The sequence below is a fragment of the Heteronotia binoei genome, chromosome 3 (genome assembly GCF_032191835.1).
Source record: "Heteronotia binoei isolate CCM8104 ecotype False Entrance Well chromosome 3, APGP_CSIRO_Hbin_v1, whole genome shotgun sequence".
NCBI lineage: Eukaryota > Metazoa > Chordata > Lepidosauria > Squamata > Gekkonidae > Heteronotia > Heteronotia binoei.
Genome location: NC_083225.1, coordinates 85,864,741 through 85,884,199, shown reverse-complemented (window position 1 = coordinate 85,884,199; position 19,459 = coordinate 85,864,741). Strand labels below are relative to the sequence as shown.

Sequence of the window (19,459 nt, the reverse complement as noted above, 5' to 3'; positions counted from 1 at the left end):
TTCACCGGGGGGAGTACACCGGAGAGCCATATTCATGACTGAGCCTCATAATCACTAGGACTGCCACAGTTCAGAAGGGTGTTTCTTTATAAAAGGAACAGAAATGGTCCACTGTTTATTATATGTTTTATCCTGCTCCTACTTCACTGTCTTCCACTTTTGTAACTCCATTTCCTGCATTGTTTATATGACTGATGCCTTTTTTTATTTTTGTATTGTTTTACTAACTATTGTAATGCTAATCTGATTGCATTGTTTAATGGATGTCTTAAATCATCTGATTACATTGTTTTATATCATGTGTTCTTCCTTGAATCTCAGCAAGAAAGGCATGCTATAAATAAACAAATAAATAAGTAAATAAAAACAGAAGAATCATAAGAAAATATAGCTTGACTGCAGAAATCACAAAAATGATTGAGAAACAACTTTTTACAATTTTAAAATAGACCTTCTGAGTATTTTTTCCACAATGACTTATTATTTGAAATGGCAGCAACCAGTTGCCAGCCTCCTTATGCAGGGTCAAAAGATCCTTAAAAGAACTTAAATTAAGAAAGAAAGCCAAGTTCTTCAAAATAAGCTTCTGCTCAAAACAATTTGCTGACAGGTACGAAAGCAAAGCTGAGTCAGTAAGCAATAAACAGAACCAGTCCAATGAAAATATGGTCTGGAAAGAAAATTGTTGATTCCAATAACCCAATTAGACATTCACTGCAGGCATGATTAATGCCACCAATAATTCAAAAGCATGCACTATTAAAAGAACAGAATAAATCCACCGTTTTGATTCACAGTATGTGCCACTGTGAATGAGGCTGGGTCAGCAATTCCACTGCAAGTACCTGCTATTATGATAAAATAACCATAGTTATCCTTTGTCTAAACTATGCTTTGTAGGACTTTTCATGCTTTTATATTCCTGTTCCAAACAGTATTTGCCACTATTCTGAGATTCTTGTCAGTAAGGCTTCAAGTTTGCACATAAGGCTGACTTGCAACTAATAAATGAACTCATTACTTAACTGTAAAGTGCATATGGAATAAAAGAGGAAAAGAGGCCAGAGTCTTTTTTACTACCCATTCCTTCTATCATACCAAAGGGGATTTCCTCTTCCCAAACCTCTTGCCTATCCCTTCACCCTTCCTAGTGATATTCCCATCCACTGAAAAATAAACACCATAATCCCAAACTTTAGTCTTGAAGAGAACCCAGCCATTGTGGCCTATCCTGAAGGATAAGCACTTGGTCCATTTGAGAGAACTCCTTTTAGAAGACTGTTAAAACTGGCAGTGATCTGAAGAGAAGTTACCCAACACACCCTGCAGACCTCCCCACCCCACTCCCCAAAAAAGGAGTCAAGGAGAAACCAGCACTCTGCTCTTCCTGTTTTTAAAGGGGGAGTACCTTCCTTTAGGTTGAAGTTGAGAGAAGAACTGGAATTCGGGGGGGGGGGGACTAATGGAATGGATCTCCTTTGCACCTCTCACTAGTCTGTCTCCTTTTAATCATCAATTTTCTAACAAATATACCTTCCAATAATGGCATCCACTATACTTGATCAAAGGGAGAGGTCTGTACTTGCCCTCAAGAGAAATTACACAAGTCTGTTTGTTTTGAGAGCTCCTCTGTTTATGATATTTATTTAGTATGTTTAAACACAGCGGGCTTTATACAAGAAACACTGTTCATGTTATAAACAGCCTGAACAGTAGCACCAAGTTTCCACTTCCTTAAATGCTAAAAACTGAAGCTAATAAGCAACTGTATTATTGATTGAATGCTGAAAGATGTTGGGAAGGCTTCAGATGAAACCATACTAGGTATTTATAATTTAAGTGGACAGCAGCTTGAGATTCAAATTAAACAAGAGCTCCTATGCTTCAATCCTCCATGGATTTGCTTTGAACTTTAACCAAAAATAAGTCCAGACAAACTTTCAGATGACTGTGCTAACCATTTGCATGGAGATATGAAAAAGTAAAGGTGGACAACAGTATTAATGGTTTCTTTTATCACTGCAAAAAATGTAATTTTGTCGCATTCTAGTTACAAAAGCAACAGAGGCTGCAAAGTATTGTATATTTGCTTAAATATTAAGAACACTCAGTCTAAGCATTCAAAATGTGCCACAAATAACAATACCATCCTAAGTAGCATTACCACTCCTTTAAGCTCAGCTACTTTAATTGACTTGAGAGACTTGATGAGACTATTATTCTCATAGGACTGCAATGTAAAATTATTAAAATATTTGTTTTCTCTTCCATTTTTAGCCATACAAGTGAATAGGGAAAGAAAAACAACAACACAAGCACAGAAGTGTAAATTCTTAGTTGTCTCTGAGCTCTCTTCTTTCATCCCACTCACTAAGTAGTTTGTTTCTTTAAACAATTTCTAAGACAAACTTTCATCCAGATAGCTCTTCAATGACTAAAACAAAAAATTATTGAAAACATTGATATTAATAAAACAAAATTTAACAATTAACCATTACCTGGGGCTAAAGTAAAAAGTATCAGCAACAATAATACAAAAAGATAAAAACAACAAATTTGAAACAAATGGGATATTACCCAAAGAAAAGTATACTTTTAAAAAACTACAGCAAAGAGCAAAAAATGATGCACATTGTATAATATAAATCTGGAGACTTAAGAGTCCCTGACATTTTGGCTTTCATGTCCCAACCTTTATGTCCTGTTCTTTTAAGAACTATCTTCACAGAAGTGATCAAATGCCACATGGGCTGGAGAACATAAAGTTTTCTTCCCAAGTTCTCTCACAATTACTTTGGAGAATTTACTAATCAATTCCTCTTCACTGGATTATTTGTTTGCTTGTTTTTCAGATAACTTTATGGTTGAGTGACATGTTATCAGTGTGTTATGGTTGCTGTTTTATTCACAACTAAGAAACACTTAAATCAGGGGTCAAACTCATTTTTTATGACGGCCGAATCTGACACAAATGAGACCTTGTCGGGCCAGGCCATGTTGGGCTGGGCCATATGTGTACCTATTTAAGATTAGATAGCAGATATATAAACTTTGTAAAGGACACAAACAAACATGACTAAAGTGATTTTTTTTAAAAACTTAAAACAGTAGCACTCATTGGTCTTAAAGGTGATTTCTTTGTATTTCTCCCATGGGATCCAGGCTCTGGCTCTTTCCTTCCTTCCCCAGGGGACCAAGAGGGGGAGGAGCCTCAGCCAATAAAAGGCTTAGCTCAGTAGTTCTGCTGTGCAATTCTGATAGCCTGGCAAAGCAAGCTCTTCCTCTCCCCCTTCCTCCCTAAGGGAGGAGTCTTAGCCAATGGAAACCATAGCGGTTTTGCTCTGTAGCTCCTGTGCAATGGAGCAAGCCCTACAAAACAAGCTGTTATGCAGAAAGAAGCAAGCAGATGACAGCCAGTTGCTTGGGGGCCTGATAGGAGCCCTCCAGGGGCCTGATTCAGTCCCTGGACCAGATGTTTGACACCCCTGACTTAAATAATAAAATCCAACAGGGTATACAGGTCACAACATTAATTGTTATAGCACTACAGGATTACAGCCTTATAACAATTATAAGGCTCTAGCAGGGAAACAACAGCTGAAAAGGAAATGGGCCAGAGCTTTGAAATTGTACTGCTTTCCATTCACATAGCATGTTAATGTACTGTTCCCAAAAAGATGGAAGAAAAACAGGTTTCGGAAACAGCATACCAAGGATGGGTAAAAGGTCTACCATGACACTGTGTGGATGTTCCAAACAAAAGCACTGTAGTCTGGCAGCCAAAGCACAAAAACCTCTGTGTGGAAGCAGCCCTAGACTCCAGATATTCAGCAAAATGAATTCACCGTACTGTTTTCTGATCTACTGAGCCCATTCAGCATTCTAGGATTTAGGGTTGCTTCATAACTGTGTGCAAAGAAGTACACACACCATCACATATGAAATGCAGAATGAGACCTTACTTTGCTCACAGAACATGTGAGAGGAGGCCGATGAAGAAAGCTGCAAGTTCTTCATCCTCATCTGGCATGTTATAACCTATACTGTATATGTTTTTCCTACACTGTCTTCTCTGTGCAAGGAAAAATCTCTAAAGTAAAATGGCCCAAAAGGATATGGAAAAGAAAGGTAAATCAACCTCTTTGAGATTTGGGGAGGGATGGTGGCTTAGTGGTAGAGCATCTGCTTGGTAAGCAGAAGGTCCAAGGTTCAATCCCCGGCATCTCCAACTAAAAAGGGTCCAGGCAAATAGGTGTGAAAAACTTCAGCTTGAGACCCTGGAGAGCCACTGCCAGTCTGAGTAGACATAGACTTTGATGGACCAAGGGTCTGATTCAGTATAAGGCAGATTCATATGTTCATATAACTTATTTGGGGACATAAAGTTGTCTCTGTGGTTGTATACTGTTCACATTCTGCTGAAGGAAGCAGGGGACTACAGACAGAGCATGATGAATTTGTAACACTTGTTTTTAGCCACAGCCACTGGAGCTGCTTTGAATTGACTTCTGTAATCATGTAAACATGATCTTATTGAAAAAGGAAAGGTTTCTCTTTTGATGCATTGTTTTTAATCTCTCTGTTCTGGAAAACAATCTGGAAAGTACCACCTTGTATTTTTTAGAAAAATGCCCATCCCTTATAATTCCATACCAGGGCACCAGTAGTCATGTTTATATTTTTTTCAGGATTATTGCTAACAAAAATAATGTGCCTAGATATACTTCCAAACACAAATGCACAAGATGTTTTAATCACCAGTGAAAGATCAACATTTACAAAGATATTATAAGTCATTTACTAAACACATCAACAAAGAATACTGGGGAGAATGTTTGGTTTCCTTCCCCCTCCCTCCAAATAATGACAGTAATGTCACAGCACCCACCACATTCAGTCTTGATCCTTGCCCCCTTTTAATTAGGGGTTTTATCTTACCAACTTTTTAATGGTCTGCCTCTGCTTTATGGATAGTTGTTATCTGTCCATTGGCTTGTTTTCAATAATGTAACACTGTTTTGAATGTAAGCCACCACAAGCAGAACTCTGAAGAGATGGCATAGAAATAGCCTATGTACATAAATAAAACCTTGTACCAGAGGAACCACTTGTAACATTAGAGAGTGATAGTGACTTCCTTCCCACTAATATTGGCTGGGTTTCTTTTGAACAAATACAGACTGAGCAATCCAAAACAGAGCTGAACCTGTCAAAACCCACTGATCACAAGTGACTTAGAAATGAACTGACAGATCTACTCCTGATTGAATTACTAAACAACGCCACTGATGAAAGGGTAGGGAGGGAGATGTGAAGAGAACCAATGTGGATATTACCTTGTAAAAGATGCACAGCCTAATTCTATGCACATTTACTCAGAAGCAAGTTGACTGAGTTCAGTGCATGTTACTTCCAAAATAAGTATGCATAAGAATTGAGAGCTTTAAAAACAAAATGCAGCAATGAAAGTTATAAAAACAAAATGTATACTAGGAGCTGCCACCCCCCCCCCCCCATCCCAAGGCTAAATGCTAGTGCTGTAAAGGAAACATTATTCATGGAATGTCAGTTAGATGGAAACCTATTTTATATTTCATCAGTGTATTTCCCATGGCAGTGTTATTCAAACAATAATGTGTAATCAGCTTTCCTCGGTATGAAGTGACAGAATTGCTTCAATGTATTGTATAGATGACATACAGATTAAGGCCTCTAATAAACACAGCAGGCCACTGCACTACTCTGTCACCATACACCACCAAAGTGTCTTTAATCAGCCAAGCTTTGTCATGACACAATATGCTGCTTGTGTCAGCAATCAGCTGAACAACAGGCAAGGTTGCTAAGAAATTTCAGCCCCCAGAGGCTGTTCAGAAATCCAGAGTTTCTGCTACCCAATGACTGACTGTAATGCATCTGGGTCACAGATAATTATGAAAATATACAATTTTATTAAACAGGGAATAAACAGAGGATTTCTTTTCTCCCAAACCAGAAGCAAAGCTTGAAGGAAAAGATGAGAACCATCAACAGCCTGGTCAATAATAAAATAGACATTGTGCAAACAAAAATACACCCAGACAGCACAGTATGGGCTGTCAGAAACTAGACCATCTCTTGAAATCAACCATCCAAAAGATGTACAGCTGAATAATCAAACCAGTTAAACCCAAAAAAGTATGTGTTATGTGTATCTAACATCTTGAATCTAAATAGACTTTAGTGGAGACTGTTTCCACATGAGTGTTCATAAACACAGTTGATATCCTCACATCCACTTCCTTGGAAGTACACTAGCGTCTCAGTTCAACTTTGCTGTGAATCATGGCACCTTTCTCCCTCTTTTGCTATTTTTACATTGAAAAGGTGTATTTCAGTGCTTTATTTCTTTGTATGGCTGCATTGTTTCAACAGCAGGAGGCTAGAGTAAAAATCAGGGAGAAAATATGATACTTTCAAGTACAATATATCCTGCTAAACAAAGCCCACTATACAAAACATATGACATTAACTCTCTATCTGGCTTTAGCTTTATATTTTAGCAGCTACAGGGACAACAGCTAGTGTGAATGACCAGCACAGCAATAAGAGCTGTTCTTCCTAACTGCACATACCATTTATCCAAATACAATCTCGGGTATGATCTGTGCTGGGTGGTTAGAACAGCAGCTGCAAACACATACTAAGAAGCCATTGGGAGAGCAGGCTTCCTCAGACACATCTATAAAATGCTATTTATTTTAATGTAGGGAAAGAATATCGGGCTTTTGATGCTTCTTACTATTGCAACACCGCCCTTCATCCACCATACTTCCCAAAGGTATTGAGGAGCCGAGAATGCAGAGAAGAAAGAGGGCTGTGGTTTGCTACTGATTTATATGTGCATTCATGCATGCTGCGCCAATTGCCTCATTCATAAACACCACAGATCCGTTTACTGTGATGTCCTTACAACCCATTTCATCCATCTGTGTCACCAGTCGCACTTTAAACGTTCTTTTTGGTGCTCCAATTACTGAAAAACACATCTAGCATCTATTTGCAAACTGTAATCCCATAAATGTCTGTGATTTGCAAATATAAATGGAGAGCACTAGCAGGCTAAAGGTCCAAACCATTCTAGAAGATCTACAGAGGAACGTTCAGATAAAGATTGTTCCATGAGAAGAAATGACAGCACGAAGCAACCTTCTGGAAGCGCCAAATTGATTATGAATGGCTATTACATCGCTTCACGTCCCCTGATATAGCAAGACGATTGAAAGGGAAAATATCCCACCAACGACAGAGAACAAATCCGTGGATCCTGACCCTGCCCGCAACTTTCTTCCCGGGCTTGCCTTCATGGAGGGCTATTTTAAAATGGGTGCGGAAAGCAGGCTGTGAGCAAATCTCCAATAAACATAAAATCCGTTCCTCCATTCATAAGCAGGTCAATGATAAACGAGAAGCAGAAGGCGAGAATGAAGCCCATTCCTGCAGCACTAACCCCCGCCAAGCCAGCGTTTGCGCAGCAAACATTAGCCGCTGCGGCTCCCATTGCAATGCACCGTTATCCTCCTCGGTGCCTGCCCACGCAGGACCCACACAAAACCCTCCCGAGGGCGAGGCGAGGGGTCAATTACCGCCCCCGACACCCCTACCTGTCGCCCAGCCAGTCCAGGCTGTTTGCAGTGCGGGGCTTTTCGCACTCACCCAGAAAACGAAGGAGTAGATAATGAGGAGGGTTTTCAGACACGTTATCACGGGTTTGGTCTCCATTCTCCTCGATGCCATAATACTGAGATCCCGGCTGCTGGCTCTGGGCAGGGGAGGGAGAGCGCGCGAGAGGGAGGAGGAGGGCGACGACGACGACGACGCCGAGAAGGGAGGGAGGGGGCTCGCCCCTCCACCGAGCGGCTGCTCCTCGGCCGCCGCCGCTGCTTGGCCTGTCCGCTGCTCCAGGAACCTCACGGAGCGCTGGGCCGCCGCCCGCCCCGCAGCCACACCACACACCACAGCATTGTGCGGTCACAGTGCCTGAGCAGGCAGGGGGCAACCTCCGGCCACCTGCCCCGCTCGCTGCGGAATACAACGCGGGGGGAGGGCAGGAGAAAGACTGACAATTAGCCCCCCCCCCGACTCCGCGCGCACATTCAGCGGCCCATTTACGCCCCCCGCGGTGAGAGGCTGGCACACAGCCAAGGGGGGCGGCGGGGGGGGGGGTGTGGCGCAAGGAGGGAGGGGGAAAGCAGTGCAGAGATTGCAGGTAGAGGCGTTGTTCCAGATAAAGTCCGAAAACAAAAGCCCTGTAATACCATTTATTAAGACCATTCATAATAACTCCAGAACTAGTGTACACGATTTCAGGCGCTCCAGAATTCTTTTGTCAGGGTATTTTGTTTCCTAAAAGCAGAGTCGTGAGAAACGTTTCAGGCCTCCATCTTAAAGCCTATCTGCAGCCTGTCGAAAACCAAGCAGTTTTGAATAAAGTGTTGGGCAGCAATCCAGTTGGAAAGTGCATTTTTCAAGTGTGTGTGATCACAACCTTGGTGTAAGGTCTAGGTCATACGGGGATAAAACAGGAAAATGGTATTTAACAAATAGGTTCAGCTATTGGATTGCCAATCTTCAGGCCAGCCCTGGACTTCTCCAGGAATTGCAACTAGTTTGCAGAGTATAGAGATTAATTTCCCTGGACATATTGGCATCTTTGGAGGAAAGACTCTAGGCATATAACATCCTGGCAGGACCAGATCTACATGTTTTTTGAGGGGGGGGGGGGTTAAAAATTAAAAAATTACACTCCCTTATGGGCCATTCTATCTTATGGTCCTGTAGAATACAATGGACTCCATACCCAAGTTGGCGCCCCCCTCCCTCCGCCAGACCTAGCCCTGCATTCTGGCTGACATCCTGTCTGAGCTTTCTTCGCTCCCAAAACTCCCTGCCCAGACATTGCCCCCAAGTCTCCAGGAGTTTCCCAAGCCAGAGTGGGCAACCCAATTACTTGAAATCGTACTCAAGTCAAGTACATGAGCCTGACTCCCAGGAAGGACTGCATGGTTAGCTGTCATGGACCAAAACCAACTTCATTTTTTTTTTAATCCATGAAAGATTAGTACATCAGAAGAAACATGTTGGTCTTCTAAATACCGATACTCTAACAGCACTACTGTTTTAGGGAATTGTAGAGCTCTTTCTCCGTAGTTTTGTCACACACAACATTCAGCTTTGGCTTGCTATATACAAGCCTTTTAGGCCTGCATGCACAGCAGCAGATACATGTGGCTCTTAGCTTCAGGCTGAGAGCTGCACAGCTTGTTTGTTTGTTCTTACAGCCGCCACACACTGAAGTGGCTGTGTTAATGGGCTCTAGCACAGAGAAGGAAATACAATTACATCCAAGAAAAGAGAGGTGGTGTTGAAAGGCATACTTTCTCAAAAATTCTACCCTCTTATCCCAAGTAGAGCTGAATCAGGAATGGGGAAAATATATTCTTTATGCAGAATGTGCAGTGGCAATAATAAAACAAGCTTAGTGGCACAGAGGAAAGATGAACATGCCATCAAGACCCAACCAAATCCATGAGATGTTCCAGGGAAGAAACCCTGGAACATCTCATGCCCTGGAATGTCTGCCTGACGTGGTTTGCCATTGCCTTCTTCCATGTAGCCACCATTGTCTTCCTTGGTGGTGTCCAATCTACATACTGACCCATGGCCAACTTTGCTTTCAAACTGTGACACATTCAGGGCTCTCCAGGCTGCTAATATGCAGGAAGCATGCAGAAATCCCAAGGAACTGCATTGGTCCAAAAATATACAAACCCAAAATCCATATAATACCATTTATTAAGACCAAGCAAAATGATTTTAAAAAACCTGTGCAAGCTTGTGGTTCTCCAGAATTGTTCCTCAGGATAGATGTTAAGAAGTTTCTGTTCATGGTCTTGAGAATTTTTTGTCCACTCCTCTTTGGAGAGTCCTGCAGATTTAAGAAGCATTTGGACACATAGTATGTGAGCATATTCTAGTGAAGGAAGGATAACCATATGGCACATCACTGTATCATGAGTTATAGAAACACTTGTGGGGAGATAGAAGTTATAGTGGTGGGGCACAGTAGACTGGTTGGTTGTGAACAAAGTAACACCTTTAAGACCAATAACACCTTTAAGACCAACAAAGTTTTATTCAGGATGTGAGCTTTCATGTGCACACACACTTCCTAAGACAGAATGGAATGCTTGGTTAGGAAATACTCGTCCATGATGGGAACACACTCTCCTTATCATGGTTGTAGCTTTTAAATATTATTTATGAATTCAGCATTGCTCCTGTAATCCCAGATAGTATCAGTGGTTCCAGCATCTTTTTTACAAATTGGCTAATTCACCAGCTGTACCCACAAAGACATCATCATTTGTTCTTCATTCAGATTAGACTGTAATTATGTCTTCTGTTAGGGGCTGCCCATAAAAACAGTCTGGAAACTTCAGTTATTCCTGCCCACCCTATTGACAGACACCAACTAGGGTTGTTTGATCTATCTTAGGAAATACCTGGAGACTTTGGGGGTGGATCCAGGAGAGGGCAGGGTTTGGGGAGAGGAGGGGCCTCAGCATGGTACAATGCCATAGAGTCCACCCTTCAAAGCAGCCATTTTCTCCATGGGATCTGATCTCTGCCAGCTGGAGATCAGTAGTAAAAGTGGGAGATCTCCAGGCCCCACCTGGAGGCTGGCAACCCTAGCACCAAAAGATGGGGCAATATTACACCAGTGTTGTAATTTTTAAAATTTAATTTAATTTAGTTTGAGACTTATACCTCACCCTATCCTGCAAGGCGGGCTCAGGGTGGCTTACAATATTAAAACATTACAATAACAATAAATAAAACATATCCAATTAAACACAATAAATTTAAAATCTCATAAACATAATACATAAAAGCAGAGGATCATAACTCCAGCAATAATACAGCCAGAAGCCACAGTTCAGCAGTTAGTATGACTTCTCCATTGGTTACCAGCAGGGCTTTTTTTGAGCAGGAACACACAGGAACGCAGTTCTGGCGGGCTTGCCATCAGTAGGTGTGGTCTAATATGCAAATTAGTTCTTTCTGGGCTTTTACTACAAAAAAAGCCCAGTGTGAAACAATGGTGATGTCAGGGGGTATGGCCTAATATGCAAATGAGTTGCTGCTGGTTACCAGTATGTTCTTGGGCATAATTTTAGGTATGGTTTTGAACTATGAAGGTCTGGACTCTGGAGAGCCTCATGGAGCACCTTCTTTCTTATGACTTTCTGCCTAAGGATCAGACAATGAGGCCTGTTCAGATTCCATGTTCTATGGGTGCAAGAGACTGAGATTCACCAGAAGCTGAGCTTTTTTGGTAATCACTGCAATATTACAAATTTATTTTTAAATATTTATATCACACATTTCTCCTGAAAGGCTCTCTACAGCTCACAGAAGAGTACTCAAAGGACAACAATAAAAACACACACAATAATTTCAAATAGCAGCATTCCCATCCACACTGAAAAAATCAAAACCCCAGCCAACACCAATTACTCCAATTCTGTTATGTCGAACCTCAAGAGTTAACTTTGGTAAATTGATCCTGGGTGCACATTCTGGTTTTTTGTTGTTGTTTGATTTTACTGTCTTTTAATGCTATAAACTAACTTGTAAATTAATGATTGAATGGCACATAAAGAAACTGAACTAGCACTATCATTCAAAGACTTGGGGATGTACTAACCACAAATTAAAGCTTTTGAACAATGATCCTACAACCATTTATTTTGCAATTGTTCCATTAGCTTCAGTGATTGTACTCCAGAATTAGAAGTCTGAGAATTACAGCAAATTGGACAGGTTCAATTAAAACCTGGTTAAAGTCAACATTATTGATCCATGGTTAATGAGCTAGTTAATCACCATACCAATCAATTAATGATTTCAGTGTTTGCTGTCGTTGTGGTGCAATGCGAATGTAAATCAAATTCAGAGTTGGAGTCTTGAACCCTTTTAGTTGACAGGAAAGAAAAACAGCACATTACTCCAAATGGGACTTTGGCCATTTATCCTCCATAATTTAAAAGTAAATGAAAAAAAAACTTTCTAAATTTCAGATATAAAAATGTATGAAGATTTTTTTGTTAAAGAGAAGCATCAATATGGAACTAAACATGAAAAATATTACATCACATACAGAAGGTAAAATCCATCTTAAAACACAAACGTTTCCATCTAAATATAAGGAATCGTACAAGTGTATATGATAAGCATTGCATCTTTTAAAATAAAAATTATTTTGTGTAAATTAAAGGAATTGCTTTTCTAACAATGCAATTATGCAGTTTTTCCAGTCTAAGCCCACTAATAGCAGTCAAACTTTGTTTGTCCAATACACAAAGTAGATTTTAATACATAGTAATGGGTATCATTGACATTAACAACCAGTCATTTCCAGATTTGCTTGGAATCAGCATCTGTTCACAGTAAGCACATATAGTGCAAATGCAGTAATGGAATTTCAAAGGAGGGGAGTCTGAGGGTGATTCCGCACTCACGTTGGTCTGGGGTGGGCTTCCATTTTGGGGTGGAGCAAGCTGGCGATTTTGCACCAGTTGCTCCGTGCTGGCATTTTGCCTGAGGCAAACCCATGATTTGCCCCACCGCAGTGTAAACCTGGTTTTTCAGGTTTACACTGCGATGGGGCAAATTTCGGGTTTGCCCCACTCAAAATGCCGATGCAGAGCAACTGGTGCGAAATCGCCAGCTTGCTCCGCCCCAAAACGGAAGCCCCCCCCCAGACCAACGTGAGTGCGGAATCTCCCTGAGACACTGCAAGCAAAATAGCTCATTGTTTTACCTGTTATACCTTAGGCAAATTTAGTTACAGTCATTCATCCCCCACAAAGGAGCTCTGGAAACAGTTGTGAAGAAGAATCTCTAATAAAATTCATAGCTTCCTGAGCAAACTATAGTTCCCACAATTCTTTGTGCATGGAGAGAGGAGTGACGAAGTGTTATAAAAATTATAGAAATTTGTAGTGTACATATGTCCTTTCTGTAAGGGTTGCTCTCATTTATGCCTCTAGACCTACTTTGTTTTACACAAAATTAAAATGAACTTTTATTTGCTGCAAATGAAAAACATGCAGAATAGACCAAATCCCAACTTTAACTTTAGGGATAAAAAAAGCAAATAAAATATTAGCATGGGTTCAGATTTAATACTCACTGAAAAAATGGTATCAGTATCTCTTGATTGTCAAGCGCACTTATTTCTGTAACATGGTTGTTTCTTAGACATAGAGCAGGTCACCAGCTCTCGACTGCACCCCCTTTATTTACAACCATTGGGCAAGTAAAAAATCCATCTGTCCCAAGGATGTTTATGCTACAGCCTGGCTGGTAGCACTTTCAAGTTGCCTCTCGCACGGGTTCACACAGACAACTCTTATCTTCTGCTATAGAAGTGTGAGAAAGGGAGATGTTTTTTAATAGCCTAAATTCTTTAGTAATAAAAAAGATAGTGTTTAGCAACCTTTGAACCCGTGACTCAAGTATGCATCTGTAATGTAACCTTTGAAGATATCCTATATAGCAACTGTGTAACCCTGTATACCTCATTACTCCCAAGGCTTGTGCCTTGGTACAGCTTTTGAGTTTCTAACAATAAAACAGCTTTGATTTAAAACAAAAGACTGCTTGAGAAATATTGGCGCTTGACACTGACCCTTTCCTACTGGGCCTCTGCAAATAAGGGCAATCATGCAAATTATTTTGCCACTGGTAAATCAAATGTTCACAAACAGGGCATTAGGAAATTATATGTGAATTAGCTCAGAGACATCTGGTGACATTTTACTGTGATAGGCTCAGTTTAGAATTCAAAATGTTTGAAAGGTGTGAAATCAAAAAGCATCAAATGATGCCAAAAATAGTCCAGGATCATTCACAACTACTCAAGTGTCATGTGTGTGTGTGTATTTAAAATGGTAAAGGTGTATTTAAAAAGGTAAAACCCTGTGCAAGCACCAGTCGTTTCTGACTCTGGGGTGATGTCACATAACGTTTTCATGGCAGACGGGTTTTTTTAATGGGGTGGTTTGCCATTGCCTTCCCCAGTCATCTACACTTTACCCCCAGCAAGCTGGGTACTCAGAAGAAGAAGAAGAAGATATTGGATTTATATCCCGCCCTCCACTCCGAAGAGTCTCAGAGCGGCTCACAATCTCCTTTATCTTCCTCCCCCACAACAGACACCCTGTGAGGTGGGTGGGGCTGGAGAGGGCTCTCACAGCAGCTGCCCTTTCAAGGACAACCTCTGCCAGAGCTATGGCTGACCCAAGGCCATTCCAGCAGGTGCAAGTGGAGGAGGGGGGAATCAAACCCGGTTCTCCCAGATAAGAGTCCGCACACTTAACCACTACACCAAACTGGCTCTCCAGGATGGAAGGCTGAGTCAACCTTGAGCCAGCTACTTGAACCCAGCTTCCGCCAGGATCAAACTCAGGTCGTGAGCAGAGAGTTTGGACTGCAGTATTGCAGCTTTACCACGCTGCACTGTGGGGCTCCTATCAACAAGTCCTTACCAAACTCCATTCTCCTCCAGCTCCACCCCCAAAATCTCTCAGGTATTTCCCAACCTGGAACAGGCAACCCTAAGACAGTATCTCTGTTGGCTTCTGAGAAACTTAGAGTTCATGTTTGTTTATTAGGTTCAATTTTTATACCACCCTTTTCTGTAAACAGGGCTCAGAGCAGTGTACAGTATACATTGTACAGTATAATTGAAGCTAAAACATTGAAATTACAATAAAATTACAGTTATCAATTTAATTAGATATTGATCAGAACTTCTAGTTGTGCCATTGCCTTGCAGGGGGGGCAAAGGGTAAGAGTGCCAGCCAAATGGACACCATCACTGTCCTCAACCAAATGCCTGGTGGAACATCTCTGCCTTACTGGCCCTGTGGCCTGCAAGGCATGGATGTTTCTTGGCAGAGAGTTCCATCAGATTGGGGTCGGGGCACTAAAAACCCTGGTTGAGGACAGCTGGATATCTCATGGGCTGGGCACCACAATACCATCAGTAGGACCACTAACAGATTAACAGAAGAATTGAGAAATAATATAATCTGATCTGCCTATGTTAAAAAAAAAATTTCCATAGCACCAAATATCTAGTTTTTAAATTGTTTGTACATGTTTTTATCATTTTAAAAGTGTAATTCAAATTGCTTTTTACCATGACTGTTAGCTGCCCAGAATCTGCTTGCGGAGTGGGTGACATATAAATCCAAAGTAAACAAACAAACAAACAAGTTCTTATCTGCAGAGCATAATGCTCTTTAGGGGGTACACCAGGACAGATGGTCCCAGAGATATGTGGGTCCCAGACCATTAAGGACCTTAAAGTAAGCACCAAACCCTTTACCCTGATCTGGCACTCCACTGGAAGCCAGTGCAGCTCACAAAGCACAGGTAAAATATGCACAGCTGTAAGGACTGTGCCACTGTATTCTAGACCAATTTGACTTTCCAGGTCAGCCTCAAGAGTAGCCGTATGGAAAGCAAGTTACAGTAGTCTAATTTGTAGGTGATTGTTGTGTGGATTACCATGGCTTGGTCAGGGTGAAACAGGTAAGGAACCAGTTGTCTGACTTGGCACAGCTGAAGGAACACCAGTCTAGCAACATTTGTGATCTGGGCCTCCACTGATGAGGCATCCAGAGTTACACCAGGATCTTGACAGTTGGTAGTTGTGTTATGGGCACTCTATCAAGAGTAAGCACCCCAAACCTGAATCCTCCCTACCCAGTCAGAGAACCTCTATTTTAGTAGGATTCAGTCTTAGCCAGCTCTGTTTCAACCATCCCACCACAGCCCATCAACAGATATATCAAAGAAGACTAATGGGCCATCATGTAGTACAAATAACAGCAAACAACACAGAGGACGTAAGGGTGTATAGCAAGTGGCAAGAAAGAAGGGGTGAATTAAAGTAATGCAGAAAGAGGGAAACAGAAAAATAAGGCTATAGTTTGTACTAGAGAATGTGAAGATAGGCAGAACAACTGTGAAAAGGACCAACAGAAAACAGCCCAAGTAGCAAGTGTCTAGTCTTGTCTTCTGGATTCAGGCATCATAGTGAAGAGGCCGGTATTTTGGGATTGGACATGGAGAACCCAGGTTTGAATCCCTGTTGAGTACATACTAGATGGGTCACTGTTGCTCAATCTGATCACCCTCATAGTTCTGATGCGAAGCAAAAATGGAACTATTTTAGGAATATTTGGGTGATCACTATTAAATACCAGATGTTTAGTGATCTGAAGAGCAGCTGTATTCCACTATTTAACTCCTGGAAACACCAATCGACAACTGGATAACAATACCTGTTAATAATTGGGACTGGAGTGGCTTCTTACTCAAAATTGCTTTCAGCACTATCCATAGAAGTTATCTGCTGTCCTGCATCACCTGCAAGCTCTGATCTAGGGGGAACAAGGAAGAAACTTAACTGCAATGATCATGCATCACTTAATGTAAGCAATGCCATTCCTTTTAAAAAAACCTTAAATTTGTTTTCTTTCCATATGGATGAATTAAGAGGAATTTTATTTATTTTTAAAAACATCTGCTGTTCTTCCACCCAGATAGGGTCTACAAGGTGATGAACATCAAAATCTTTTCAACATTAAAACATCGAGACATTAAAACAGCATTTAAATATAGGTATATATAAAGTATTTAAACAATTCTATCAAACATATAAACACAAACAACAACATAACCAGGAAGAGGGCCAATAACATTATGGGGGGGGGGGAGGGGATGCCAAACAAAACTAAAAAAGTCTTTACTTGCTGGCAGAAGCCAAAAATAGACGGAGACAGATGAATCTTCCTGGGAAGGAAGTCTCAAAGTTTCAGTGTTACAGCCAAGAAGGCTCTTTCTTGGGTTGCCTCAGATAGTGAGGGCACCCAAAGCAGGGCCTCCAAAAATGACTAAAGTGGATGGTTAAATTCATATCGGTATAGATAGGATATTGACCTCAAACTGTATAGGACTTTAAACGTCAATACCAGCACCTTGACTTGGGCCTGAAAGCAAATTGAGGACCAGTGTAGATGGAACAAAACTATAGTGATATGATCCCTATGACTCACTCCAATCAACATCCTGCTGAAGCATTCTATACCAACTGTAGCTTCTGGACAGTCTTCAAGGGAGAACCCTATATAGAGTGCACAACAGTAGTCTACTCCAGGGCATGCACCACAGTGGAAAGATATTTCCTGTCCAGGAAGCTCTGTAGCTAGCTCACCAGCCAAAGTTGGTGAAAATCACCCCTGGTCACCACTGCAATCTATATATCCAAGAGTTCCAGCACCATCAAGATAAAAACCTGTTCTTTTAGCAGGAGTACAATCCCTTCCAGAGCAGGTAATATTCCAGCAGCACCATTTCACCAGCAGCTCAGGACACATCTACAGCTTTAAAACCTCACAGAGCCACAGGCCAAAAACCCTTGGGCACTTGTAGAATTATCCAAGGAACTCCAGTGATGCAACGGCTTGTAACTTCTATCTCAATTAAGGGAAGAATAGGAAGGACAAATGTTCTGATAGGAACAAATTAGGATATATTTTGAGAACCACAATTAGAACCAATTGTGAAATACAGTTTACATGGAAATAATATGGAATGGTCTAGAAGTAGAACACACTCCAGTTAGATGGTATAGGAGACTATAGTCCATTCTGCATACACAGCTTACCTCTGATTTTCACTGGAGTTGAGTCAGTTGGGGTTTGCTTCGAATGCTGTGCCTACATTCTACATCTTTCTTTTTCTCTCCAATTTCTATTGAGAATTATGGTGTATATATTCTACATACCAATGAGAAAACCTGGGTAGTGATCTGGGATTCATTTCTCCTGATTGGTTAGTTTCACACTGGGCGTGTCTTTTGAAATAGGAGTCTTCCAGCTGAATTTACTGTGGAGTCGCTATTAGTGCCCCTCTTCCCCTTTTATCAGTAGTCAAGGAGTTTGCTGGAGGGGAAAAAAACACTGCTAGGCACTGTTTTAAACATTTAGTGAGAGTCAGTGCTGACCACTTGGCTGGAGAGGGAGGAGGTGGAGATGTCAGTGTTTTGCAGCCTGAGTCCCCCCCCCCCCAATTGCTATTTAGAAATGACAAAAGGAGAAGATGATGGATCAGACTTTTTTTAAAAAGGCTGCTGCCACAAAGTCAGTTCCACAGCATTATTCTCACATTTGAAATGTTTGTGGTCAGAGTCAATTTAAAAGGAAACCCTTTTTTCCAGATACAAAATAGTCCACCATTTTACCTAACCAAGCTAACTTACTTTCCTAATCTCCTATTTCAAAAGACATGCATAGTGTGAAACTGACCAATAAGAACAGCCTGGAAGGGGAGGGGGGAAGTCTGAGGAAATGTTTCTTCTTCTAAAGGCTTGGCAGTGAATTAAGAGGAGGAGGGAAAAATACTGCTCCGAAAAACCACTCTTGGAAATTACAGAGATACAGCAGAGTGACAGCAGAATGCTGGGAAAAGTATATGGAAGGAATTAAAAAATCCGATGGGAGAGTGAGGTGAGCGCACAAGTGAATATGGAAGGAGGTTTTTAAAGTGACAGAAGTGGAAGGTGGGAGCCATAGTACACACAAAAAGCAGAAAGGGCCTATGAGGCAATACCATCTTAAATCATCCACATGGAAACTCAGCATCTTTTTGATTGAATCAAAGCAATACTCAGCCCACAAATTCATAATAGAAGATATTGGATTTATATCCCGCCCTCCACTCCGAAGAGTCTCAGAGCGGCTCACAATCTCCTTTATCTCCTTCCCCCACAACAGACACCCTGTGAGGTGGGTGGGGCTGGAGAGGGCTCTCACAGCAGCTGCCCTTTCAAGGACAACCTCTGCCAGAGCTATGGCTGACCCAAGACCATGCTAGCAGGTGCAAGTGGAGGAGTGGGGAATCAAACCCGGTTCTCCCAGATAAGAGTCCGCACACTTAACCACTACACCAAACTGGCTAATAGTGAGTGGTGTGTAATTGTGTCCTTTAATTTCTTCCTTTAGAACCCATTCTTCTAACTTCAGAGAAAACCAGAAGTTTATCTATTTATTCTGGGCTCAGTGAAAACCCTGCCTTCCCTGCAAATACTCACTCAGTCTTTCAGTTTAAAATTTTATTTATCAGTAATATAACTAAACAAAAGACAGATAAATAAGAATCAAAGATATCAGATTATGCTGGCATAGATAAATGCCATTGTTAGTAAATGAGAATGGGTAATACTCCTATTTTACCTAAATAGACGATGAAATTAAATTACCAGGTCTCTTATTAAAAACATTTGCAGAAACAGCCAGCCAGACTGAATTTAAAAAATTCATTTTATGTCCAAATATGCTGG

The 19,459-nt window shown here is 41.2% G+C and overlaps 1 protein-coding gene across 1 annotated transcript in view; it reads right to left on the bottom strand.

Moving 5' to 3' along the window:
• Window positions 1-7,882, bottom strand: part of TSPAN7 (tetraspanin 7) — a 162,865-nt gene extending 154,983 nt beyond the window's left edge. Inside the window, exon 1 of the mRNA XM_060234120.1 lies at window positions 7,696-7,882. Within this exon, the coding sequence (XP_060090103.1) occupies window positions 7,696-7,776 (81 nt within the window). The 5' untranslated portion in view covers window positions 7,777-7,882. The remainder of the gene's footprint in view (window positions 1-7,695) is intronic.
• Between the last annotated feature and the right edge of the window lie 11,577 nt (window positions 7,883-19,459).